This window comes from Zophobas morio, unplaced genomic scaffold (assembly GCF_036711695.1).
Source record: "Zophobas morio isolate AGI-343-1 ecotype UQ-CSIRO unplaced genomic scaffold, CSIRO_AGI_Zmor_V1 ptg000243l, whole genome shotgun sequence".
Taxonomy (NCBI): Eukaryota; Metazoa; Arthropoda; class Insecta; order Coleoptera; family Tenebrionidae; genus Zophobas; species Zophobas morio.
In genome coordinates, this window is record NW_026972347.1 from 60,960 (window position 1) to 83,377 (window position 22,418).

Genomic DNA, 22,418 nt, shown 5'->3' on the forward strand with positions numbered 1-22,418 from the left:
TTAAATGAGATGCATTTAACTTTGGATTAAATATAACAAATGTTGCACAGTATTGTTTAAATAATATATGAACAGTGAAACAACGTTATAATGTTTTGCTGAGTATTCACAAGTTTAGAAATGATCTACTCTAAAGTTATTAAATAAATAATATAATATAATATTTAAACCTTACAGAAAAACCAATATTCTATTAAAAAAGTTTTAAATCAATAAACAAAGAGTTTGATTTAAAATTTGAAATATCAGGGGGGAAAGTGGTGTTATAAATATGAGCTTTAAAAGGCGAGCGCTTAAAGGTTGTTATACATTTTAAACGAAAAATAGAGAGCCGGCTTGCCGTAAATATTTTTAAAAATTGCACAAAATAAACTTTAATAACATCCTTTGTTATACAGAAACAGATAAAGATTTTAATCTTAATCTTATTTTCTATAGAGGCCATAAATAATGAGGAGCAAAGTCACGATGATATAATAAGTTTATATGTAATCGAAAATTATAACTAAAAATTTCTCAAACATAACTCCACTCTCTCGTAGCAAACTGTTACTCTTTACCTCCCTTGTATAAGTTTTAGTTAGTAAACAAGTTTAAAATATAGAAAAATTATATATTTGCAAAGTTCTGAACTCTGATGGACAACAATTTTTTTAAAAATAGTATATAATAAAGTAATAGGCTAAACTTATCAACGGGAGCACGTAAGGAACAAGAGTAAAACGATAAGCAAAAAAAGTTTTGGTGTAGTTTTGTAGTACAAATGCGAAGGGCAAAGAAATTTTTTGTGGTGGTTGTAACTTGCCGAGGCGAATTTCTTAACTTTAATTTTTTATTTATATCTTCATAATATATTATAAGCAAAAACCTTTAATTTTTTTTTGTTATATCCTTTTTTAAAAAGCGTTTATCTTCCTTTAAAAATCGCTCCATAACTCCTCTCTTTCATCGTAAAATTAGTTTAGCTTCAGCTTTCAGTTATGAAAAAATCCAGCACCACTAAATCTCCAAGGCAACACATAGTAAGTGTTTTAAAGGAAGACAAGGAAAAGGATTCACGGCACAAAAAAGTTAAGAAAGTAAGGAAGGTTAAAGATAACAGCCCCACTTATTTTAGGTTGAACTTTATTACAGTCAAACCATTAATGTACTTGCTCTCATTGCTAATGTTATATTTTTATTTTTCTAGTATTTTCCAGACTGTTTTCATCTTGTTATCATTATTTCCTGCATGCGCTTATTTATATAACTTCATAACCTGGCCTTCTTGCGCGTTTTATTCCTCGTCTGGTTTTTGTGTCTATCAACTTTCCTCTCGTGAAGTTAACTTGAAGTTAGAAAATTTCCCTTTTGAATCCCGTTTTAAAATTGTTGATTCCGATGTAAACTTTTTTAAAAAGTTTTAATACTTATGATTATTATTTAACTTTTTAAGGATAATCTTACCTTGCACTACGTCGATGAAGGGGGGCTCAACACGCATATACTACTTTTACTCCACGATGCACCTCTTTGGTCCTTTACGTATCGGAAAACTCATCTCTATTTTTTCAATGGCAAAACTCCGAGTTATTGCCGTTGATTTAATTGGTTTTGGTCGTTCTGATAAGCCTTCCGTACGAAAAATTCACACCATTGAAAATCATATGCGGTGGATTACTTCTTTGCTGGACCAGATTGGTATTGTTTAAATATTGTAGTTAACCTTTTTTAGTGTAAATGTTTTATATTTTTTAAATTTAGCCATTAATGAAGGCATTACCTTGTTTGCTATGGGCCGCGCCGGTAATTTTATTATTGCGTTTCCTCATATTTGATTATTTAAAAATTATTTATTTATAAGGACTATTAGCTCTTTCTTTGATGAAAAGTGATCCAAACCGCTACTCTCGGATTGTTCTCGGAAATTCTTTATTTTATTCCCGTGAACTCAGCAATCTTCCTTTTTCGCATAAACTTGAGCGCTATATCACTCGCTTTTCCCCTTATCTTTCGCCTACTGGTTTTTAATTTACAATTAAGTTAATTTTTTTGATTTTTTTTTGATTTTTTTCTTTTAAGAAACACTTAAAAGAAATACGCTCTCACAGCATTATTATTCACTTTCGGAAATTACTGAGTTCGAGACTGCTATGCCGCACCACGCACATACCGTTGCTTGGAGCGCCATTACGTATATATATATTTTTAATAAAATTTCTATTATGACTTTTCATTTAAACTTTAGAAGATTAATTTCTTTAGAAGATTAATTTCTTAAATGTTAATTTATGTTTCAAGATTTTATAAATTACTAGCTGTATTGATTTTTTTTTAAACACAAAATGTTTTATTTTATATTAGTATTTTTTAATTTTAATTTTGCTATAAATTTTGTTTTTACATCTGAAAACAGAATATGTGATATTTTCTTTTTCAATTATAAAATATACTGGACAAAAAATATTTATTTGTTACTTTATTTATAATAAAATTACTATTTTAAGATTTTTTATTAAATAGAGTTCATTTTAACATCTATTATCTTAAAATTAGCATGATGGTATTAAATTTAGTTTTTAATATTTTTATTTTTTCTTAAGTTGAAATTTATTTTTTTTAACTTTTTTGTTAAAACATCTCTCTCAAATCGTTTGTGCTACTTTATGAGTGTTTTTTTAGAAAGATTAAAATTAGTTTTAATTGGCTTGTATGCTAATAAAATTTAATTTTCTATAAAAAACCAATCTTTATCTATTATTTTGTGAAAAATCTATTTTTTACTATAAATATATTATAATTGATATAATTATTTTTATAATTTACAATAATTTTATAAAAAATACTTTTTATATATGAAAATCTCTAAATTTCTTTTGTTTTGTTAAATCTTAATTTGATTACTATTCTTTACTATTTTATTTTTTTCTATTTTTGCTTTAAAATTCGAATATTTGTAATAAATTATTGATTTATTAGTTTATTTTATTTTAATTTATTTTGATCATTTTTAGATCGGCATTTACATTTTTTAAATTATCTTTTATATTTAATTATATTTAAATTAAACGTTTCATAGTTTTAACATTTTATTAAATTTAAATAATTATATATTAGTTTTATGTTTTTGTATATTATTAATCCCCTATAAACTTGTTTAATTATTATAAAATTGCTTTTATAAAAATATTTTATAGTATTGCTTTTTGCAATTATTTTAATAAATAAATTTTTATATAAAAGAAAAAAATATATAATAAAGGTTGAAAAAAATAATTAAAATAAGTTACTATTAAGCAATAAGTATACATTTTAAATTTTTCCATCTATAAATTTAATTTTCTTTAACGAGTTTCTAGTTTTATAAATTATTTTTTACTTTAAATGTATTTTATAATTTCTATTAAATGTTTTAAATTGTAATTGACATTAATTTTTTTATAAATTAAATTTTATAAATTTGTAATATAATTCTTTTTAAGGTTTTTTTAATTTCTTTGTCTTCTGCGTGTAAATTTCTTTGTTTATAGCAGAAGATTTTTTTTTATTTTTGTATAATTAAAATATTTTTTTATAGCTTATTATTTAATTATTAAATTTAATTCGATTTTTTATATTTTACTTTTATTTTCTTTTCTTTATAAATTTTTACTATTAAAATATTAACTTTTGCATATCCTTTCAGTGACTGGTCTTTGCCTTGCAGCGAAAAAAAAATTTCTGAATTCACAGATTTTTATGAAAATTTCACAAAGCCAATGCTTATCTTAACTTCTAAAGATTACGAAGTGATGAATTATCTTAATGAAATTTTTAATTATTTATAAAAAAAAGATTTTGTCCTTTATTTTTCTTTCGAGTTTTAGTTTATTACTTTTTATTTTTATTTTTAGATTTTATAATTAAATATTTTTTTAATGTTTTAATTCAAAGCAGATCTTTTCTGCTGCACGAGTTTTGTTATAAAATTATTTGTGTTACTTTTAACTGAAGTACACTTTTACCATGTGACTACGGAGCGTTTTTTATTAATATTCAAAAAAATATTTTTTTTAAATTAGAGAAATTTATTTGTCAAGTAATAATTATGTACTGCTTTAGTTTATATAAATTTTCTATTTTTCAAAATTTGGAGTTTATGATTTTCACTTACAAGTTTTTATCTTTTTACTAGTTACTATTGTAAAATTTTATGTGAATTGTATTTTTTTTGTTTTATATGAGTAATATAAATTATTATCTTTTTACAAGTCATTATTATTATAAAGTTTTCTTGTTGTGCTTTTTTATATATTTGTAAAAAGGACGACAGTAAACTATAAAGTTGTTTAAATAATTTGCATAATTTTGTTTTGAGTTTGTTTTTTTATTATTTAAACTTAAAGAAATTTTGTTAGCAGATGTACTAATTAAAAATATTTTGTTAAATTTAATTATTATTCTTATTATTACTTAAAAAAACTTCCTTTACTCATTAGCGTTAGTGAAACAAAAAGTTTACGTTTAGGTAGTGCGCAACGAATTTCTTTTTAAAAAATATATTTTGGTATAAAGAAATAAATTCTGCTGAATTTCGTGTTAACAAAAAGCCTTTTTATTTAAGATCAGCGTGTTTTAAATTTATTTTTTTTTAATTTTTATTATTATACTTTAAGTAATCACGTATTCACGCCTAAAAACATAGTTTAAATAATGCAATTTCTTTAAAAAAAATAGATTCTTGTAAGTCTTTATTATTATACTTTTTAAATTTATTGATAAACTTTAATAAATATTTTAATTTTGTTATATTTTCACTTGCTAATCAACGAAATTTTTCAGTTTTTATTATTTTATTAATCTAGAAAAATGTTTTTTTTACTCAATTTTTATTATAGAAGTAATTTTGCTTAAATTTATTTTCTATTGTGTTTAAATTATTATAACTAAATTTTACTTAAGTTTATCATATTATTAACAAAGTAAATTTACTTATGAATAAGAAACTTTTATTATAAACAATTGATTTACCTCATTTATAAAAGTTTTCACAGTTTATTATCTTATATAACAGTTATGATAATAAATTCGAAAAAAGAAATTATTTTTGTGGCATTTGTTTCTTTATAAATTACGATTTTTAATTGTTAAAAAGTTTAATATTATTTCTTTTTGTTTAATGAAGGTTGGGACGTTGTTCGGCAATTGGTTTAAGACGCACGTGCCGGGCGCCGCACACCAACTAAATGTGGAGTACAACACAAGTGAAGAATATATTCAAGAAAATCACGCCTCCGAAATTGCCAATCAAGTTATGCTCTTTCTGGAGAGCAAAAGTTAAAACTAAACAGACTTTTGGATTAACGCTTTTTATGATTTTATTATGGATTGATAAATTTTTAATTTTTTTTTACTGTTAATTTAATCTTTTTAACTACCTAAAAGAATTATATTATTTTTTTACAAGACCAATAAAACGTGTTTATATTGATAAAAACCAATTTTTAATTCGCTATTAACAATTTAAATGTTTAAAGCAATTTTACTGTATCAAAAAAAAAAAATAAAACTTCTTTATCAGTTAAATTAAAATTCGTTCCTTCGCAAGAACTCAAATCTTTTTAGTACGAGTTTTTTAGTTCATGTTGTACCCGAATTCCTTCCTTGGGCACCTTGCACACAATCCCTTGAAAATGGCCGCTTAGGCAAGTCAATCCTGCATTTGACGGATCTCTATCCTCGATTGCCTAAAGTAGCTAACTTGGACCTTCTTTAACACTCGTGCCAAAATCACCACTTTTGAAACGTCTGTGCCAATCTCTGGGCATTGTCTTTAATAGTGCAAGTTCTTCAAAGTCGTCAAAAAGATTCATTAGCAGTTTTTTCAAATTAAAACAAGGTTGAAAACTATCTTCTTTCAATAACAAACTTTTTTGTACTGAATATTGTGGGCAAATTGTTAAATTATAAAAATGAAATTTGTATCATTTTTAAGTTAAACGGCGAAATACAAGTTGTAGATCTCCCATATTCATTTTATATTAATTAACAATAAGAATTTGTGCTTTGGTTTCGTAACATACTTCAGTTTATAGGTCTAGCTTGATAGGGTAGAGGACAAGTTTGAGTTACTGTTTCGATATGTAGGGCCGAACTTAGTGTTGTTATAATTGATTAGAGGATCAAAAAGAGCTTAGCGTCTAGAAGGAGTGTGCATTTAAAAACTTAATAGCTCTAAAGGAACTTTTTAAAAGGATTAAGAAAACCATATTTAAACAGATTAAATTTTTATTTTAAACAATTATTAAAGCACGCTAAAGCTGAACAACGCATTTGCTCTTCTTTTAAATTCGAGTGAAGGGAGTAACGTTCTTATAAATAAATAAACTGAAGGGTAGTATAAAACATTCCCCGTAACTCGCCGTGGTGATTTTCGTGGCAGTTAGCGTACTATAACCTGTTTTCAGAGTTTTTTAGGCAGTCCCAACCTTGACACGATAGTGTTGGAACGTGCAATATAAGTTAGTATAATCAAATAGTTGATAGCTTTAACACTCAGTCTCTGCCGTTTCTCGTTAGCGGCTCTGCTGATATAACCATGCATGATAAACAGTTTTCATCGTATATATAGTTAGCATATTCAAGAGTACTTTCAACCAGTACTAAGAGTAGGGAGTGCTGTTATAATTATAATTTTCTTCCATATAACTCTAATGGAATGAAAATCTTCTCTTTCCAAATTGTTTAGAAGTCTTGCGAGACTAAAAAATTTAAGGCTGTATTACCTTGAAGGTTTTTTTAAGTGGGGACAATAAAAGAAGTCCTTTAGCCCGTGTCCAGTAAACTAACAAGCCCCTTGAAGCTCTTTCCTGTTGGTGCATAAATTTTTAGGCAGTGTCTTCTGTCTTTAAGGCCGAAAATTTCACTACTGTTCACCCGGGACAAATGTTCTTGCATCTACCTTTTAATCCGCTTTCGGATGGCGCTCGTTTGCCAGCCGTTAATATTTCTACCTATCGGAAGAAACCGCACGACTAAGAGCGCCGGCAGACGCGAATTTTTATATAGGAACGATCTCTTTCGTGCGATTTACGATATCGACCTGTGGGTCATGAATCCTTACTTTCATGAAGGGTATACCATACTTAACGGAAGCTGCGAAAACTGTTCCGGTAGTTTTTATTGCGTACGAAAGTATTTAGGTCGGTTCTTTAAAACTGTAGCATCTGCTATTAGTTATTATTAGTAGTCCAAGTAAATTACCTTTTTATAAAGCTTACTATTAGAGTTGTCATCAGAACCGTTTATTTTATTATAAAATATCATTGAGAAGATTAAACCCTAATAACTACGTGCTTATATGCCTTTAAAAATATAGAGACCCTCTCTGTAAGTGACAATTAACTAATTACCTCTCCTTCTTTCCTCCGTCGAAGAAGGGGTTAGCTTTGTCGTTCGCTAGGAAAGTAGGGTCATAGCTCAGTAATACACTTATGCATCTGATTAAATGTCCTATATCTTTGAGTTCGAGGCAACAGTATAATTCTCAAGCTTAAAATTCTTTTAATATCGAGATCCAAATTTATCTTTTTAGGGTTTTGTTGGCAGCTACGTTAGCTAGTACGCCAGAGCAGTACTGGACTTTTATTAGAGTATTTTCATTATATTAATTAACAGAAAGATATATTAAAAGAAGGATAAATACTGTATCATAGTATTTTTAGCGAGTATCATAAAAGTATTAATTTGTAGAAATAAATAAACATAAAAATAGGCGATGAACTTATAGTAAGTTTTTTGCAAAACTACTGAAATACGCGGGCTCATCAAAAAAGTAGACCCTAATTTTATTATTAGTTCCTTAGCTCTTCGAAGTTTATTAGTACAAAGATGTTAAAGTTATATCCTTGCACAGGACGTGAAAACAACAACGAGACTAGTTTTCTGTCTATTCTAAAGTCATCATAAAGTATTTATCAACCCTAAGTTATTTAGCCTAGGTCTAATTTAATCCTCTTAATTTTCAAGGCACTAGTCAACTGCCAAAAACCTGTTTATCATTAACCTAAGTTATCTTTCAAAAGGTCAAAGCTTAGGATAAACTTACTTTTATAAAAAGAACTAACTAACAGTCTAGACATGTTAGCTAGTTAAATGTTCTACCAAAGTAGAACGAAAGAAAAAAAAAGTAAGTATCAAAATTTTCTCTTTTCCATCTAGCTGATCCCAGTTTTTATAAATCAATATAAGACCTATTATATGGGACAAGATACTTTTGTTAGCGTATGTAGCCTGGGATACGTCATACATCGGTAAATATTCTTACTTTGCCCGACATGGCTAGTTACCAAGTGCATCGAAGTTTAAAGGTATAAACAGTCAAGCAATTTGATAAAAATATAACACTAATCGCTCTATTAAAAACTTCCGGTATGACCATCTTGTTAGGGAGTGAAGTTAATTAAAAAAATTGTGCTAAAGAACTTTTTAAGTTTAACCCTAATACATGTAAGTATAGTCGTACAGTTAAAGTTTACTGACTTTATTTAGGAGAAATACCTTTATAACATCTAATTATAACATGATATTAACATAATTGAAACTCCGCTAGTAATATCCGTTGGTTACACATGAATTTGTAAAACTTTTATAGCTTATTATCATTACGATGAAAAAGAGAAATAATCATAAAAATAAAACTAAAAATTTATATATTTTGTTACAAAGGACCACGAGGCATAACTGACAACCTTTGTAAACTCGCAAGTGGACGGAATTTATAAACTTTATTTTCTGTCTTAAGTAAATTATTTTGTAATCCTTTTTTTCTATTTTTAAAATTGTATAATTTTAATAACTTGTCACTTTAGTCAATACTTAAATGTCTTTCTTTCAAGTGTTTACAATTAGGCAAGCAAGAACTTTTACAATATATTACCCTACGCTTTTAGCTAACTGAAAAGCTCTTAAATAAATAATACATTCGAGGGAGGAAATGGTATGAGCTGCTCAGAATAAAATTAAAGATTATTATATTGTCTTTCTAAAAAGGAATTCAAAATAATTTAATCAGTAGTAACTTTTAGTTTTTAGTACATTTAAAGTTATATGAATTTAATATCTTACAGAGAGCAATCGCATGACCTGCGGAAGACGATACAAATAAGGCAACTAAGCCTAATTTTAAATTAAATTCCTTTTATGTATGTGTTCATCGCTTTTAAACTTGTTCATTAAAAGTATAAGTTTTCTTGCAACGAAAATAATCGTTTTATAGAATTCCCTTTTTGTTTTTATAGCTTAAAAAAATTATAAAATAAATTTTGGATATATGAATCCTTCTTAAAAGTTTTAGGACAATGAATACACACAATAATCCAACAAAAGTTGTAAACTATATTTCAATAACTTATAACTAATAACTTTTTTAACAACTTGTTAGTTTATAGGTTTTTCTAAAAACGAGAAAGACAATTTAGTTAATTTTATCAGACAGCACATAGAGGCTCAAAAAAAGTTAGAGGACATGGAAAATAAACTCAGGGAAGAATTAGGCATGCCCTATTTACCATAGTTGAACTTTCGTCGTATTTAATGTTGAATAAACTTTCTTAAAATTTTAATGGATATAGAGGAACTAGAAAAACAAAAGGCCATCATAAAAATAGAAATGTATGAAAGGTCTAAGTATCCTGAGCCAACTTATCCAACTTTATCACTTCCTTCAAATAAAGAGGTGTATTACAATTATTAAAATCAACGTAACAATTATATTGTAAAATGCAAAAACAGTGACAACATTTTGTATTTTCTATTAATGTTGAAAGAAGGGAAAGAAAAGAATTTGGTTTAAGTTACCTGAGAGAATTATATATACTGTCATATCTCTCTAATAAACGTTTAATACCAACTAATTGAAAATAATTAATTTTTGTCATCCGATATAAAAAGGATTAAAATTACGTGTTCTTATTAACCTACTTTAGTTAGCAAAGCATTTTTACGCGTTAATACTAAAATATTGATACGTGCAGGCAAACTTATTCGTACTAAGTAAGCTTAAATAATACTCTTTTATACTTGGTAGTATATACTAAAGTTTAAATTTTTTTTTTTTAAATTTATAACTTGAATGCATTATAGGACGAATTTACAAGGAAAATGAAGGATAATGGAGGACTAAAATTTGATGAACATAAGGTTTAATTTGTCATTAAATTTTAAAGCCACCTTAGAATATTAGGAAGGGTTTGGAAAGAGAGGAAGGCATATTTTCTTTACTTATGATTTTTAGCCTTAGTCTAGCCTAAGTCACCGACTTTTTATTATATATACATATATATGTATTATCGCGCAAATTTATTAATTTTTTTAGGGCTTTATGTTAACTTTTTATAAAAAAAAGTTACAATTCCACAAAATTATATCGGTCGGTGGTTTTGCAAGATTGTTTGAAACTATAATAATTTTTACGTTTTCTATGTATTTGTTATTTTTTTGTATTGCTTTTAAACATACTTAAAGATAATTAGTATTATATAAAACCTATAAACTTTCCGTCGGCCTTTATTTAAAAATATCATACTCAATTAGTCTTTTTATTACTACTGGAAAATTTCTAAGTTTTTTGTTGGTATTTAGTATATTTTGTATTTTAATTATTATAACTTTGTTGTCGGGCTCTCTAGGTTAAAATGTTGTCTAGCTGGTCTAAAATTATACGGGAAGGTGGTTAGGCAAAGATATACTAATTTCACTAGTAACCATAGTATTCATACTTAACACTACGAAAAGAAAAAAAAAAGACCTTATTAAAACATCAGTACAAACTAGATCTTTTTTAAACATATTGCCCAAATTACAAGTTTTTATAACTGAAATTGCAAGTATACAAAACTTGAAGGCATAAATAATAAAAAGTCATATATATAACTTTCATATTAACTAAGAAAGATTTTGAAATTTTTACAGACTGCTAAGTAACAGTCGATAAGTTAATAATAAAACAGCGAGGAAAAACATATGCTGACATTTCACAACAAAGTAGATCATTTTACATTAATTACTTTGAATATGTATTAACAAGTAAAAGGCTATTTTAAACGTTAAGGTTTATTTTTAATTTTTTAATTTTTATTATAGTATTATGCACCACAAAGAAAAATATCTTAACTTATATATAGGTTTACAAATATAGCGCACTTCCTCCTCCTTTTTCTCTGTCGAGAGTTCTTGAGAAGAATTCTCAACTTACGTCGAAGTAAATAATATTATTTTACAAAAAAGTAATCAAAAACTTTAATAAAATATGGTTCCTGTTATCTTCGTAAAGTTAAATTGTTCTACTTCTCTCAACAAAATTATTTTTTATAATGCTAAAAAAATAGTAATGTACAAATCACGTTTCATAAATGTAGAAAATCTACGTATTATACTTGGCAGTTAAACAAAATTTCATAATAAACGATTTTGTATATGCAACTAAATTTGTTGTAGGATTTAATTTTATATAAAACTTAACTTTGCGATTATCTTAAATATACTTCTACTTAATAAATTTTATACCAAGTTAAAGGACGGCTAGATCCTCCTAAGGATTGCGAAAAACAATAAGTGCGTTTGTACTAAGTTAGATACAGAATTTTAAAAGTGTATAGATTTCTTTCTTTTTTCTTTTAGTAACTTAGTAGAGATAGATTGTTCTCATATAAAAGTTTTCTAACCAAATCCCACGCTTATTAAACAATGCACTTAGAGATTAATCTAATATACTTATTAGTGGAGTCTAACAAATTTTAATAAATACATACCTGCCTCACAGTAGCATAATTTAGTAACTATACTCCTATTTCGGTGCAAGATCAGGATGGAAAACTAGTTCTGTTTGCTTTCTCTGTTTTCTTTATTGGCACCACATTTAATCGCTGGAACTTTTCTCAACTATCCATGTTTCTTTCTTTATTGTAAGTATTCGCTCTTGAACTTAAAAAAATTTAAAGATGAAGAACTAAGTTTACGACTATAGTATAGTAAACTTATGCTTTTTGTTAAAACTTACGGTGCATCATCAATTTGTTAAATAGCTGAAATATATATTTTTCATTTAGTAAGAGCGTCATAAGGCGAACTTTCGAAACACCGCTTAAGTAATTTTTTAAAACTATCGACAACTCCTAGTAAACCGCCTAAATCCAATTTTTTTATGTCTACGAGAGGGCGTGTCACTTTTTTTTTTCAATCCTTTTTTTGCAAAAAAAGAAACTAAATATTAATATGGAACAAAACCTTTAATATGAGTTTTCCTTGTGATAACGAAGTTTAAATAAATATGTAAACTTTTGCAAAACCAAAAATGAACAAATATTCATGGCTATGATGTAAACTTTACTAAATAGTTATATAGAAAAGTAATCGTTTACAAATTTTGCAGAGCCCAGATGTAATAAGTAAAATTACCTTTTACTCAAAATCACTATTAAATATCTTTAAATGCGCTTTAGAAACTTTATGAACTTCTTTCCTTTCTAAAATACGCCATATACATTTTATGATTCTTTCATCTTTCACTTTGCAATAACGCCCCTTTAAATTTGATTGCTTTTAGTTTGCCTCGAATTCTAATTCCAAAGCAATTTTAAGGAAAAAAATGAACGCTTGATATAAAAAGTATTCCTCGCTACTAAATGAAATAATTTGTTAGAAAATAGATTGTTTTTAGTTTGCCGAACTCTGAACTCCTAAGAAAGGCTTCTGAGAATTTCAGCGCAAATGTACCAAAAATTAAACGTTTGATATAAAAGGTTTCTTTTGTATCTAATGATTATATACTGTAAAAAAATATAAGTATCCTTATACTTTTAATAAGTTCTTTTAGGGTGATGAAAAACCTTATATATAATTTAAATAATGAAAAGACGTGAAATTCCAAAAAAATAATTAAATGCCAACAATTTATTTTTTCAAATTCTTATAAAATTAAAATTTATTAGTTTTAAAGAAAGGGATTAGTGTTGCGATGAGTCGGTCGCTCCTCGGAACCGGAAGGTGACTGAAAATCAAAAGGATTCAAGGAAGTTCTTTGAAAAGGAATCTAAAAAAAATTAATTGTGAACTAAAAATTTATAAAAAAGTTATTAATTTATAAAAAGTTTAAAATGTTTAAAATGTTATAAACACAAATATTTAAGCAGTATATTTATAAATATAAAACTAATATTTTTTAAAAAAGATTATAAACACTGAAAAATTAAAAAATATAGTAAACTAAAGCAATAAAAATAAAAATCAAAAATTTATAATTAAAAATTGGAGTACTAATGTAAATCGAAATTGGTGTTAACTAAAATGTTTATTTAAAGTTAAAACTTCTAAAAAGATAAAACAAAAATAAGATAAGGACAAGCTCCAATCTGAAGTTAATTAAAATATTAAATTCAAAACAGGTAAAGAACTTTATAGATCTAATAATCAACTATAAAGTAATTGAAAAGCAAACAATCTTAAAACAAACTTTATATACTTACAAATAAATTAAATTAATATAGTAAGAAAAATAATTTTATAAGCAAATAATCTAAAAATAAAAAGTAATAAGTTCATACCTAAAATATCCAGAGAATACAAACTAACAAAAGTACAACTAAAATTAATATGCTAAAAAAAATGAACTAAAAATAAAATAAACTTGGAACAAAACTTTACACGTAAAATCAAGTTTATAAAAATTTTAGACAATCGTTACAAAATAAAAAGTACAATTATGAATAATATAATAATAAATATACTTTTAAAGAAATAATCTTTAAACAAAAAAATTAGTACTATATATATAATTTTGTCATTCAAATGAAAATATCCAAAATAATAAAAGTAAATCTAAAAATTATAAATTATAAATAATAAGCATCAAATAATTTACGTCTTTTTCAGCGGAATCATAATCACTCTGCAAGAAATCTTTACGGTCTGAAAACGAAAATTCAGTAGTAGATGCGTTGATTTGCTGAGAAGAAGTAATAAAATCGTTTCTATAATGAGAAGGAAGACTAAACGGTTCCTGCAAAGTTTCGAGTTTCGGCGGAGCTTCAAAACTTTGACGTGCGAAATCACTATTTAATAATTAGGAAATTCTGAATTTTTATGATAAATAAAATTTATAGGCAAATCAAGTTATAAAAAGTAGTAATTTATGCGTTCTGTTAAAGGATAATATATAAAATTTACTTGATAACTAAAAATTATAAACATTATAAATACAATAAAATTAAGTTAAAGAATAAATTTTACTAAAAAACAAAAAAAATATAACAATTTAAAATAAAATTCAACTAATTATCGTAATCAATAAAGTATAATATATTTTTTAAAAAGTAAAATTTTAAATATAATTTAAAATTATATACATCAGGTGTATGTTTGATATTTTAAAAAAATAAAATTTCAAATAATTTATATACTTTAATTATTTCTTTTCTAATTTTCTTATAAAATATTTTAAACAAAAACTGAAAATAAAAATTCAAATTTAATTGGGTAAACACTAACGTTCAGTTCGAACTTAATTATAAAATAAGAAAAAACCAAACTTATAAATATTATAAGCCAAATTAAAAAATTAAAAGTTTAAAAATTAATCAAATTTGGGTATAATTATTATAATAACCATGTATAAATAAATAAATTATTTTTAATCTAAAAAAGATTAATTCAGTAATGTATTTAAAAAATTCATAGCAATAAAAAATAATTTAAACCATTTTTACAAATTAAAATAAAATTAAGTTTTAAAAAATATATAAGTATAACTATTAAAGAAATGATAACAAATAAAAAGAACTACAAATAAAAACTTTACCAATCATTCTGAGCTTGGGCCGTGCTTGGGTATAAATCATTTCTTAAAGGATCAAAGAGATCCAAAACTATTAATAATAATTAAAATTAACTATAATAATAATAAAAATAAAATTAGTTAAAATAACTAACTTTTTCTATAAAAATATTAAACCCCCAAAAAAACTTAATAATTATATACTTTCTTGCGTGGAAAGTTTATTAGTATTCGTGCGTGCGTTATAATTAAAGTTGCTTGAATCTTGAAACGAAGAATCGTCCATGCTAAGCAGATTCTCGTGATGATCCCGAAATTTCAAGTACTGAGAATTAGTAGATTGATCAAATACTTGAGGAAGTCCTCTTCCTGACGGCACTCGAAATTGCGAGTAAGTAGAGGAAATTCCGCTACTAGCGGTTCTAATAGAATTAGATTGATCAACGGGAGATTTAAACTTCGCGGGAGATTCGGTCTCTTCTAAGTATTTTTTTAAACTCGGAATCAAAGTGGAGGGAAGCTGGGAAATTCAAATTAAATAAGATTATTTTTAATATAGAAAATAATCCAAATTACTTTTCATAAAAAAATTAAATTTATTCTAAAAAAAGTAAAAATTTATAAATTTTTTGTGCTTATATTAAAAAAGAAACAAATAATTATTATACAATGAGTAACAATAATAAACGCAAGACAAAATTTAATTTAAATTAGTAAGTAGTTCAATCTCTATGAAAATAAAATTTGATAAATATAAATTTACTATTAAATTAATATAAGAAATTTGATTTAAAGAATATAAATAGTACAAACAGTAAAAAAGTATAGAAAGGGAGAAGGTAGCAATAATAATAAATAGAATATAAAAAAAACCAAATTGAATTTTGGAACTTCTAAAAAAGTATGCAATTTAGCTCCCATTTCTGTAAAAAACTTCATCTTCTCCACGTGGGAGCAGAAGGTCTTCAGATGCTGAAATGCTCTAACTGCTTCCTCTCGACTTAATTTTATAAATATATCCAAAAAGTAGATGGCCACTTGATTCAGAAGGACATACAAACGAACACAATCACCGAAGAGAAGAAAGTAAATTTGGTAAACAATAGCGCTGTTGTACAAATCAGGGGGAAGATCCTAAAATAAAAATCAAAACAGAGATGGAAAATATTTATGATAATAATAATAACTATACAAGCTTTAATAATGATCCCGCCTGATCGAGAAGCAGTTCAAAAAGAATAAACATTTCTTGATTGTTAGTAGATTGGATGTGTATGAAACTTTGCTTCAAACTTCCCCTTAAAGGATCCTTCCCCAAACGATTATGAGTATAGATTTTCTCACCCAAATAAGAAGAATACTGTCGAATAACTTCGGACATTTCATAGCCTATTTCAAATAGGAAATTATAAGTAGAATTTTCTTATTTAAAAAATTTGTACTATATTTATCGTAATATCCGCTGAGATGTCCAAAAGTATTTGATTCCCAGCGAGAAAGTCGAGAGGAAAAAAAAAGACTCCCGCGAGAAAGAAGGGTATGAATCGTGATTAAACTATTATTTTTAAAAAAAAAAAATTTACTCTAAAAGACTGAAAAGCATTATTAAACTTGCCTTTATTGAAATAAAATAAACCTTTTTAACACGACAGCCCAGTGTTTCTCCCTTGTCCTTTTTAAAAGTTGTTCTATAATTTTATCATTTTTTCCTCTGTTCGAGTATTCCACTAGCGCTATAAAGAATATTATTAAAAAATATATACAGTAGCAAAGGTTCAACTAACTCTTAAATTAAGTACTTTAATAAATAAACAATTTTAAAGATTAGCAGCTTAATCTACCATGGAGGTGTTTGGGTTTAGGCCTAAAGTCACTTGCTTCTGTGGCTTTTAATATGGATCTATAATAAAAAGATAAATGCACCTTTGTTAACCAAGTAATAATAATTTTAATAAGATTAATAGTTCAAAATTGACCAAAATTTACACACGGCTTACGTGTACCTGCTTAATTCACTCGGTGTGGTAACCACAGTAACGGCGTCCTTAAAACTCATAATATACTGAAGCCATCTCTATTACTTACAAAAACTTCCTTAAATTTATTTATATATAATAAATGCTTCCAAAAGAAACTTTTCCAATCAATAATATAGTTAGTAATTATATAGAAATACGCATGCAAGAGTTACTAGCCCTAATTACAGTTGTTTCAAGGTTTGCTGTACATTTAAAAATGGCAAGTTTCTAGTAGCCAGTGCTGAGCCCACTCAGGCATCCCAAACGTTTTCGCCTATTTTGTAATATTTTTCTTTAATGCAAATTTTGTTTCAAATGAAACTCGACAAAATTTTTTCATACTATACTAATAAAACTTTCAAATACTTTACATTCTTGTAACATTCTTGTAAAAAGTATAGTTTTTAAATTGGAACCTTTTAATACAAAAATAATAAGTAAATAGGATATCTTTACCTTTTATTTTTTTTTTTTTTTACTATCGTGATTTAACGGTTTATTTAGTAATTTTTTTCTAAAGCTCATCCTAAATTCACCCGTTGTCAGCGGATTACCTACTGAAAAAATTTGGCTTTTTCAATCATCCTACTATGATAATACAAGAGTTATACAAGGGTTATACCGTGTTACACTTTTGATGAGGTCACCGAAGCTTTAAGGAACTATCAAGGTGAAATAACCCGATTAAATACTCTTCTAGGGAGGAACTAGTAGTAACACTCGAGAAACGCTAATTAGCTTGTTTTATCAAAGTGTAACGAAAAAAATTACTTTAGCGGAAAGAAAAAATGGATGAAATAAAATTTCTTCATTGACGACTTACCGCAACATCCTAATCTAGCGCTGAGGTCAAAGTGCCTTTGGCTATTATTTGGTCATGATTTATGTTCCAGTTATACGTTAGCCCTCAGCTGTGTTGGTTGAAGCCTTACGGGCCCTGCTAAATGGTTGTTATTCTCGGTCTTTCGTTTTTAGTATAGCACGCTCTTTATTAAAATAAGGATTGCAGTATGAGAGTTGCTCTACGCATGGTTTTGAAAGCGCTTAAAATATGGTTAAACCCCTGTAGACAAGAGAAATTTAGGTACTAATTTCCCTGTGGTTTATCCATGTAGCATAATAATACCGGTGGTTGGTCACTGTTCTGATGTAAAGCCATGTTTAAGAAATACCCTGGTGTAAAACCTTCTTTTGAACCTGTTGTTGATATACTAATGCCGCCTACCCTATGATTCTTGTGTTGTCTCACTACCACCGACCTTTTTTAAAAAGGAAAATAAAAAGAAAGCGATTTAATTATAACTTGGCAAACTTTAAATTCTGAACTTTGAATAATTCGTTAAAAAAAATAATGCTTGTGCATATAAACTATTTATATATCGAAACCTTATGAGACGATCATTCTTTAATCTATTATGTAACACAAACTTAAGACATAATTATTTAAATTGTAACTTTTTTTTAAAAATCTAGTATTATGTAAATGTAATTATTAATAGTTGATGTACACAGGATTCTTTTTATAACTAGTTAAAAGTAATCGAAACTTTATGAGACGCTCGATATGATATACAATTTGGTTGAAATTACTTAAATTGTTACTTTTTGTTAAGTGACCATTAAATACCAAATAATTTAGTATTATGTAGCCACGCGGCTTTAGCGAAATTATAATACAAATGGTACTTTGCTTGATTACATTTTATACTTCGCCAGATTGGCGTCTCTCCCTTTTTTCCTTTTTCTACTGTTGCCGATAGTTATTGAGAACTTAATATTAATTTAACTGTTTTATCATTTTAAATTGAAGTATGACATCCACAGAAGCCGTCAATTCCGTTGATAGTAGTTCTAAAACTGATTTTAAGAATGTCTTAGCTCTTGCCAAAGCTCGAGCAGAAGCTTTGAAAAGTAAGACTTTTGCTGCTTTTGACGGCTTCAACTAACTTTTTCTTTTTTTTTTTTTAACTTTTTTTTCTTTTCTTTTTTTAATGGAAAAAATATTATGGAGAAAATATATATTTTTTTATAGTATTCTTTATAACTTGTCCCATAGCCCGTGCCGTTTTTTGTTATTTCCCTTATTTATATATATTAGATATTTAACTTATTAGACTTAAACGCCTTGTGATGGAGGTCACTATTGTCAGCTTTGGTTAGATTTGGGTGATCTAAAAATTGGCATAAATTAATTACGTTTTGTACCATTTCCTTTTTTTATAGTGATAATATCTTTACTGAAGATAATATAATAATAATGCTTCTATTAACAGTGATAATTTTGCTTTAGAATTTCAATATACTTGTGTTCATAGTAGATAAAGTAGTGTTTTTATTGAAACAGAAAACACAGGTTCGGCCTTTTTTAAAGGTAAATTACTCAAAGATCTTGAAAATATTTGCCTTTGATGAACTAACTTATAAATTGTTTATAAGTTGTAATTGAGTATTTTTTGTAGATAATTTGGTTTATTAGTTTAAAATTAGTGTTCTCGGTTACTTTTATATATATGCGAAGCTTAATATTATTATGCTCGGCCTATTGTCCTGCTAGTTTGGGGCTGCTTTACATGTTTGTTTTACTGGAATCGAGTCTCTTTTTTTGTTAAGTAAATACACTTTTTGGTAGATAGCGGCTATTATTATTTGGTAAATCGCTTTTTTAGTATGCGTAACAATTATTTCAAAATTTATATTTTTGATTATATATTTTTAATGTTTTTTTATTTCTCGTTTCTTTATTAATTCTTTATTTCGTTTTTACTTAACTTCATCTTTTTATTATTATTACGATTGTAATTACTATTGATTTTAGCTGAGAAACGACGAATTGAAGAAGTTATGAATAGTTTTGATCCAAAGCGGCCTTCCGTTATGCTGTAAGTTAACGCTTTATAGAGTTAAAATTTTTAATCTGTTATATTATAGAGATTCGCAATATCTCGGTTTGGGATTCGTCACTAAGAAAGATGTACTAATTCCTAACGTTATGGGTACCTTTTCGTATAACTTTTTCTCGAACTTATTGTATAGAATAATATTTCATATATACTTTTATAAAAAAATTTTGAAATTCTATAAAGAATAATAAGAAGACTATTTATATTTTATTAATTAATTTAAAATTAGTTAAAAAAGAAAATTGGTTTTTACTAATTATTATATAAATGTTTAAAATAAACAAATTACTTTAATATAATAATATAAGTAAATATTTACTATTATCAAGTTTATGCATTTATTTAATTTCAGCGGGGCTTGTTATTGGTAAAAACGGTGAAACAATTAAAAAAATACAGGCTGAATCCGGAGCCCGTGTTCAAGTTATGACATCTTTGGCTTTCCTTTTGGTGATTTTTATTTTTGTGACTAAAAACTGGTCGGCAGGTCGCCACGGAATCCCACGATGGTGGGAACAACCGCTATGTCTATGTTGCGGGTTGGTTTATCTATAACTTTTATTATTGTTTTTCTTATATTTCAACTAAATTTCAAGGGACGGAAGAGCAAATAAGAAAAGCGGAGGTTGTCATTCGAGAAGTTATAGATCCGCCCTCATCAGTACATATTTGTTACGAACTATTTTTGTTTTCATTGAAGAATAAATTGGTCAGTCGTCTAACATGTATTTTTTCGCACAGTCATCCGGACATATTACAGAGAAGCTCGGTGTCCGGGCGGACAGAGTCGGGTTGGTTATTGGGAAGGGTGGCCTGACTTTGCGCGACTTGCAGGTCACGTAGTCATCACGTGGGAGATGTCCGTTTACTTATTAGTGTGGACAGGAGCGCTCTGGAGCGCGCATTTCTGTTATTCAAGAGTTGGTGGTGGAGAGGAACGAAAAAGACGTACTTTTAATGTTCGCGAAGGACTAGTAATAAGTACTGAACTTTATTGATGCAGGTTCAGATTACGGGGACGCCCGAGTGCGTTCACCTAGCTAAGCAGCTTATTTATAACCTCGTGGCGGCCATGGACGGGGGTATTCAAGGGGTCAGGCCTGCCACCATCGTTAACCAATACGGAACTCCTGTTCTTAACCAAGGCAGCATGTATTTAATTCGTTGCGCTCTCTTGGCTAATGCGCACACAATTCTAGTGGAGAAGATCATCCCACGATCTTTTGTGGGGCTCGTAATTGGCCAGAAAGGCGCTACTATTAAGAAACTACAAATGGATACGGGCGCGATGGTGCAGATGGGTCCTGGTTAGTTTTTTCCGTTGCTGTGTCCACCTACCTGCCCGCTTTATAAAGCCTCTCATGCCACGTGTAGATAACTTGCCGGACACCCGCGCGCTTATCATATCCGGCACTCCGCAGCAAAGTATTTGTTATATGAATTGGGTGTTTTTTTTCCTTATAATATATCCCTTGCACTTTTATTAGTTCAAGCGGCACAGGCTCAAGTTGATTTGCTGCTTCAAGGGGTTGGCTCCTCTTCTTTTGATCACTATAGCTTTTGCGCTTACTATTTCCACGTTGGTTGTTTGGTGACTAATTGCTTGCGTAGAATTCTCTTGGGACCAATGGCGAAGAGTTTAAGGTTCCAATAGACAAAGTTGGTTTGGTCATTGGAACAAGTACTCCTTATTTTGTTCTCTTTTGAGATTTGCCATAATTATAATGTTATGATGTGTAAGAGGGCGACACCATTAAGGCGATCCAGCAGCAGTCGGGCGCTCGAGTCCAGCTCATACAAGAGGCCCCACCTAATTCGCCCTACAAGATCTTTATTTTGCAGGGGACACCCCAACAACTGGCCAGCGCGAAAGCCTTAATTATGGAGAAGGTCGCCCTCTACGTTACTTAAGGCGGCTATATAACTAACACTCCCACGCTGGATAGGTGACGGGAATGGTGGGGGCACAGCCGGCCTATCCCCTGTCGCCATGGCCACAACAGGCCTATCAGCAGTCCCCCCAGGCCTTTCCTCAGTACGCCCAACAGCAGCAGTACGCCTACGCCGCTTATACTCAGTATCCCCAGCAAGTCCAGTCTCCACAGTCATGGAACGGCCAGTATGTTCAGCCCTCCGCGGCAGCAGCCATGCAGACTCAGCAGCCGCCCACACCTTCTCAGCAAGCCTACTATGCCCAGGCGCCTTCGCAAAGTCCCATGCCACAATCTCAAGGTGTGAACGGCTACGGCGCTGGCGGCGACTTGGGAACGCCCGGTCAGCACTCTCAGGAGTCACTCCAGTCGCAGGATCCGAACCAGAGCCTCTCTGCCAGTGCGGAGGAGGCGACCCTGGATGGCTCTTTAAGTGCCGTTGGCGAGCTCACTCTCGAGCAGCAGTGGCAGAATTGGTACGCGTGGCAGGCGTACTACGCACAACAGGGCATTACTTCGGCCCAACCGCAGCAGCAGCAGCAGTATACCACCTCAGCCGGCTATTATCAGCCTCAAGCCCAGCAGCAGACGGACTCCCTCCCACCACCGCCTCCTCCCTCTGTCTAAGGCTTTTGTTTTACCTGCTTTGTTATTGAATATTTTCTCAAGTGGATGTAATAAAGTTTTTATGGCATTCGCTTTTTAAACTAATTTTTGTGGTCCTTCAGTCCCCTCCCCTTATGTTTATTGACTAAAAAGTAAAGTATTTTATTATTCCATT

At 28.6% G+C, this 22,418-nt stretch overlaps 3 protein-coding genes across 3 annotated transcripts; 2 read left to right on the forward strand and 1 right to left on the reverse strand.

The window, feature by feature from the left end:
• Window positions 1-945: 945 nt before the first annotated feature.
• Window positions 946-5,318, forward strand: LOC135146630 (haloalkane dehalogenase-like). The gene is made up of 8 exons (XM_064078764.1): window positions 946-1,117; window positions 1,190-1,382; window positions 1,436-1,680; window positions 1,744-1,785; window positions 1,844-2,002; window positions 2,062-2,173; window positions 3,665-3,767; window positions 5,144-5,318. Coding segments are annotated over exons 2-8 (819 nt in total). The 5' UTR covers window positions 946-1,117; window positions 1,190-1,380; the 3' UTR covers window positions 5,300-5,318.
• Window positions 5,319-12,949: 7,631 nt separating this feature from the next.
• On the reverse strand, window positions 12,950-16,899 carry LOC135146575 (phosphatidylinositol-binding clathrin assembly protein unc-11-like). Its single transcript, XM_064078695.1, has 10 exons — window positions 16,792-16,899; window positions 16,630-16,688; window positions 16,425-16,521; window positions 16,231-16,343; window positions 15,981-16,177; window positions 15,662-15,922; window positions 14,993-15,308; window positions 14,813-14,879; window positions 13,877-14,066; window positions 12,950-13,048 (listed from the first exon to the last, which is right to left on the reverse strand). Exons 1-10 carry the CDS (start codon window positions 16,842-16,844, stop codon window positions 12,950-12,952), a joined length of 1,452 nt encoding a protein of 483 aa, XP_063934765.1. The 5' UTR covers window positions 16,845-16,899.
• Window positions 16,900-18,583: 1,684 nt separating this feature from the next.
• Window positions 18,584-22,326, forward strand: LOC135146608 (far upstream element-binding protein 1-like). The gene is made up of 15 exons (XM_064078729.1): window positions 18,584-18,717; window positions 19,622-19,685; window positions 19,735-19,799; window positions 20,059-20,129; window positions 20,194-20,245; window positions 20,303-20,367; window positions 20,448-20,540; window positions 20,592-20,654; window positions 20,710-20,851; window positions 20,906-21,013; window positions 21,081-21,131; window positions 21,194-21,234; window positions 21,318-21,387; window positions 21,448-21,596; window positions 21,653-22,326. The coding sequence occupies exons 1-15, from the start codon at window positions 18,618-18,620 to the stop codon at window positions 22,262-22,264; spliced, it is 1,746 nt and encodes a 581-aa protein (XP_063934799.1). The 5' UTR covers window positions 18,584-18,617; the 3' UTR covers window positions 22,265-22,326.
• Window positions 22,327-22,418: the final 92 nt, after the last annotated feature.

Coding starts and splice junctions, on each gene's coding strand:
- LOC135146575 (XM_064078695.1), bottom strand. CDS start 16,844: ATGAGTTTTAAGGACGCCGTTACTGTGGTTACCACACCGAGTGAATTA. Junction 16,178..16,230: donor CGGATATTACGATAAATATA/GTACAAATTTTT, acceptor TATTTGAAATAG/GCTATGAAATGTCCGAAGTT. Junction 14,067..14,812: donor GCCCAAGCTCAGAATGATTG/GTAAAGTTTTTA, acceptor ATTATTAAATAG/TGATTTCGCACGTCAAAGTT.
- LOC135146630 (XM_064078764.1), top strand. Junction 1,786..1,843: donor GTTTGCTATGGGCCGCGCCG/GTAATTTTATTA, acceptor TTTATTTATAAG/GACTATTAGCTCTTTCTTTG. Junction 3,768..5,143: donor TAACTTCTAAAGATTACGAA/GTGATGAATTAT, acceptor TGTTTAATGAAG/GTTGGGACGTTGTTCGGCAA.
- LOC135146608 (XM_064078729.1), top strand. CDS start 18,618: ATGACATCCACAGAAGCCGTCAATTCCGTTGATAGTAGTTCTAAAACT. Junction 19,686..19,734: donor AAGCGGCCTTCCGTTATGCT/GTAAGTTAACGC, acceptor GTTATATTATAG/AGATTCGCAATATCTCGGTT. Junction 20,541..20,591: donor TGACTTTGCGCGACTTGCAG/GTCACGTAGTCA, acceptor TAGTGTGGACAG/GAGCGCTCTGGAGCGCGCAT.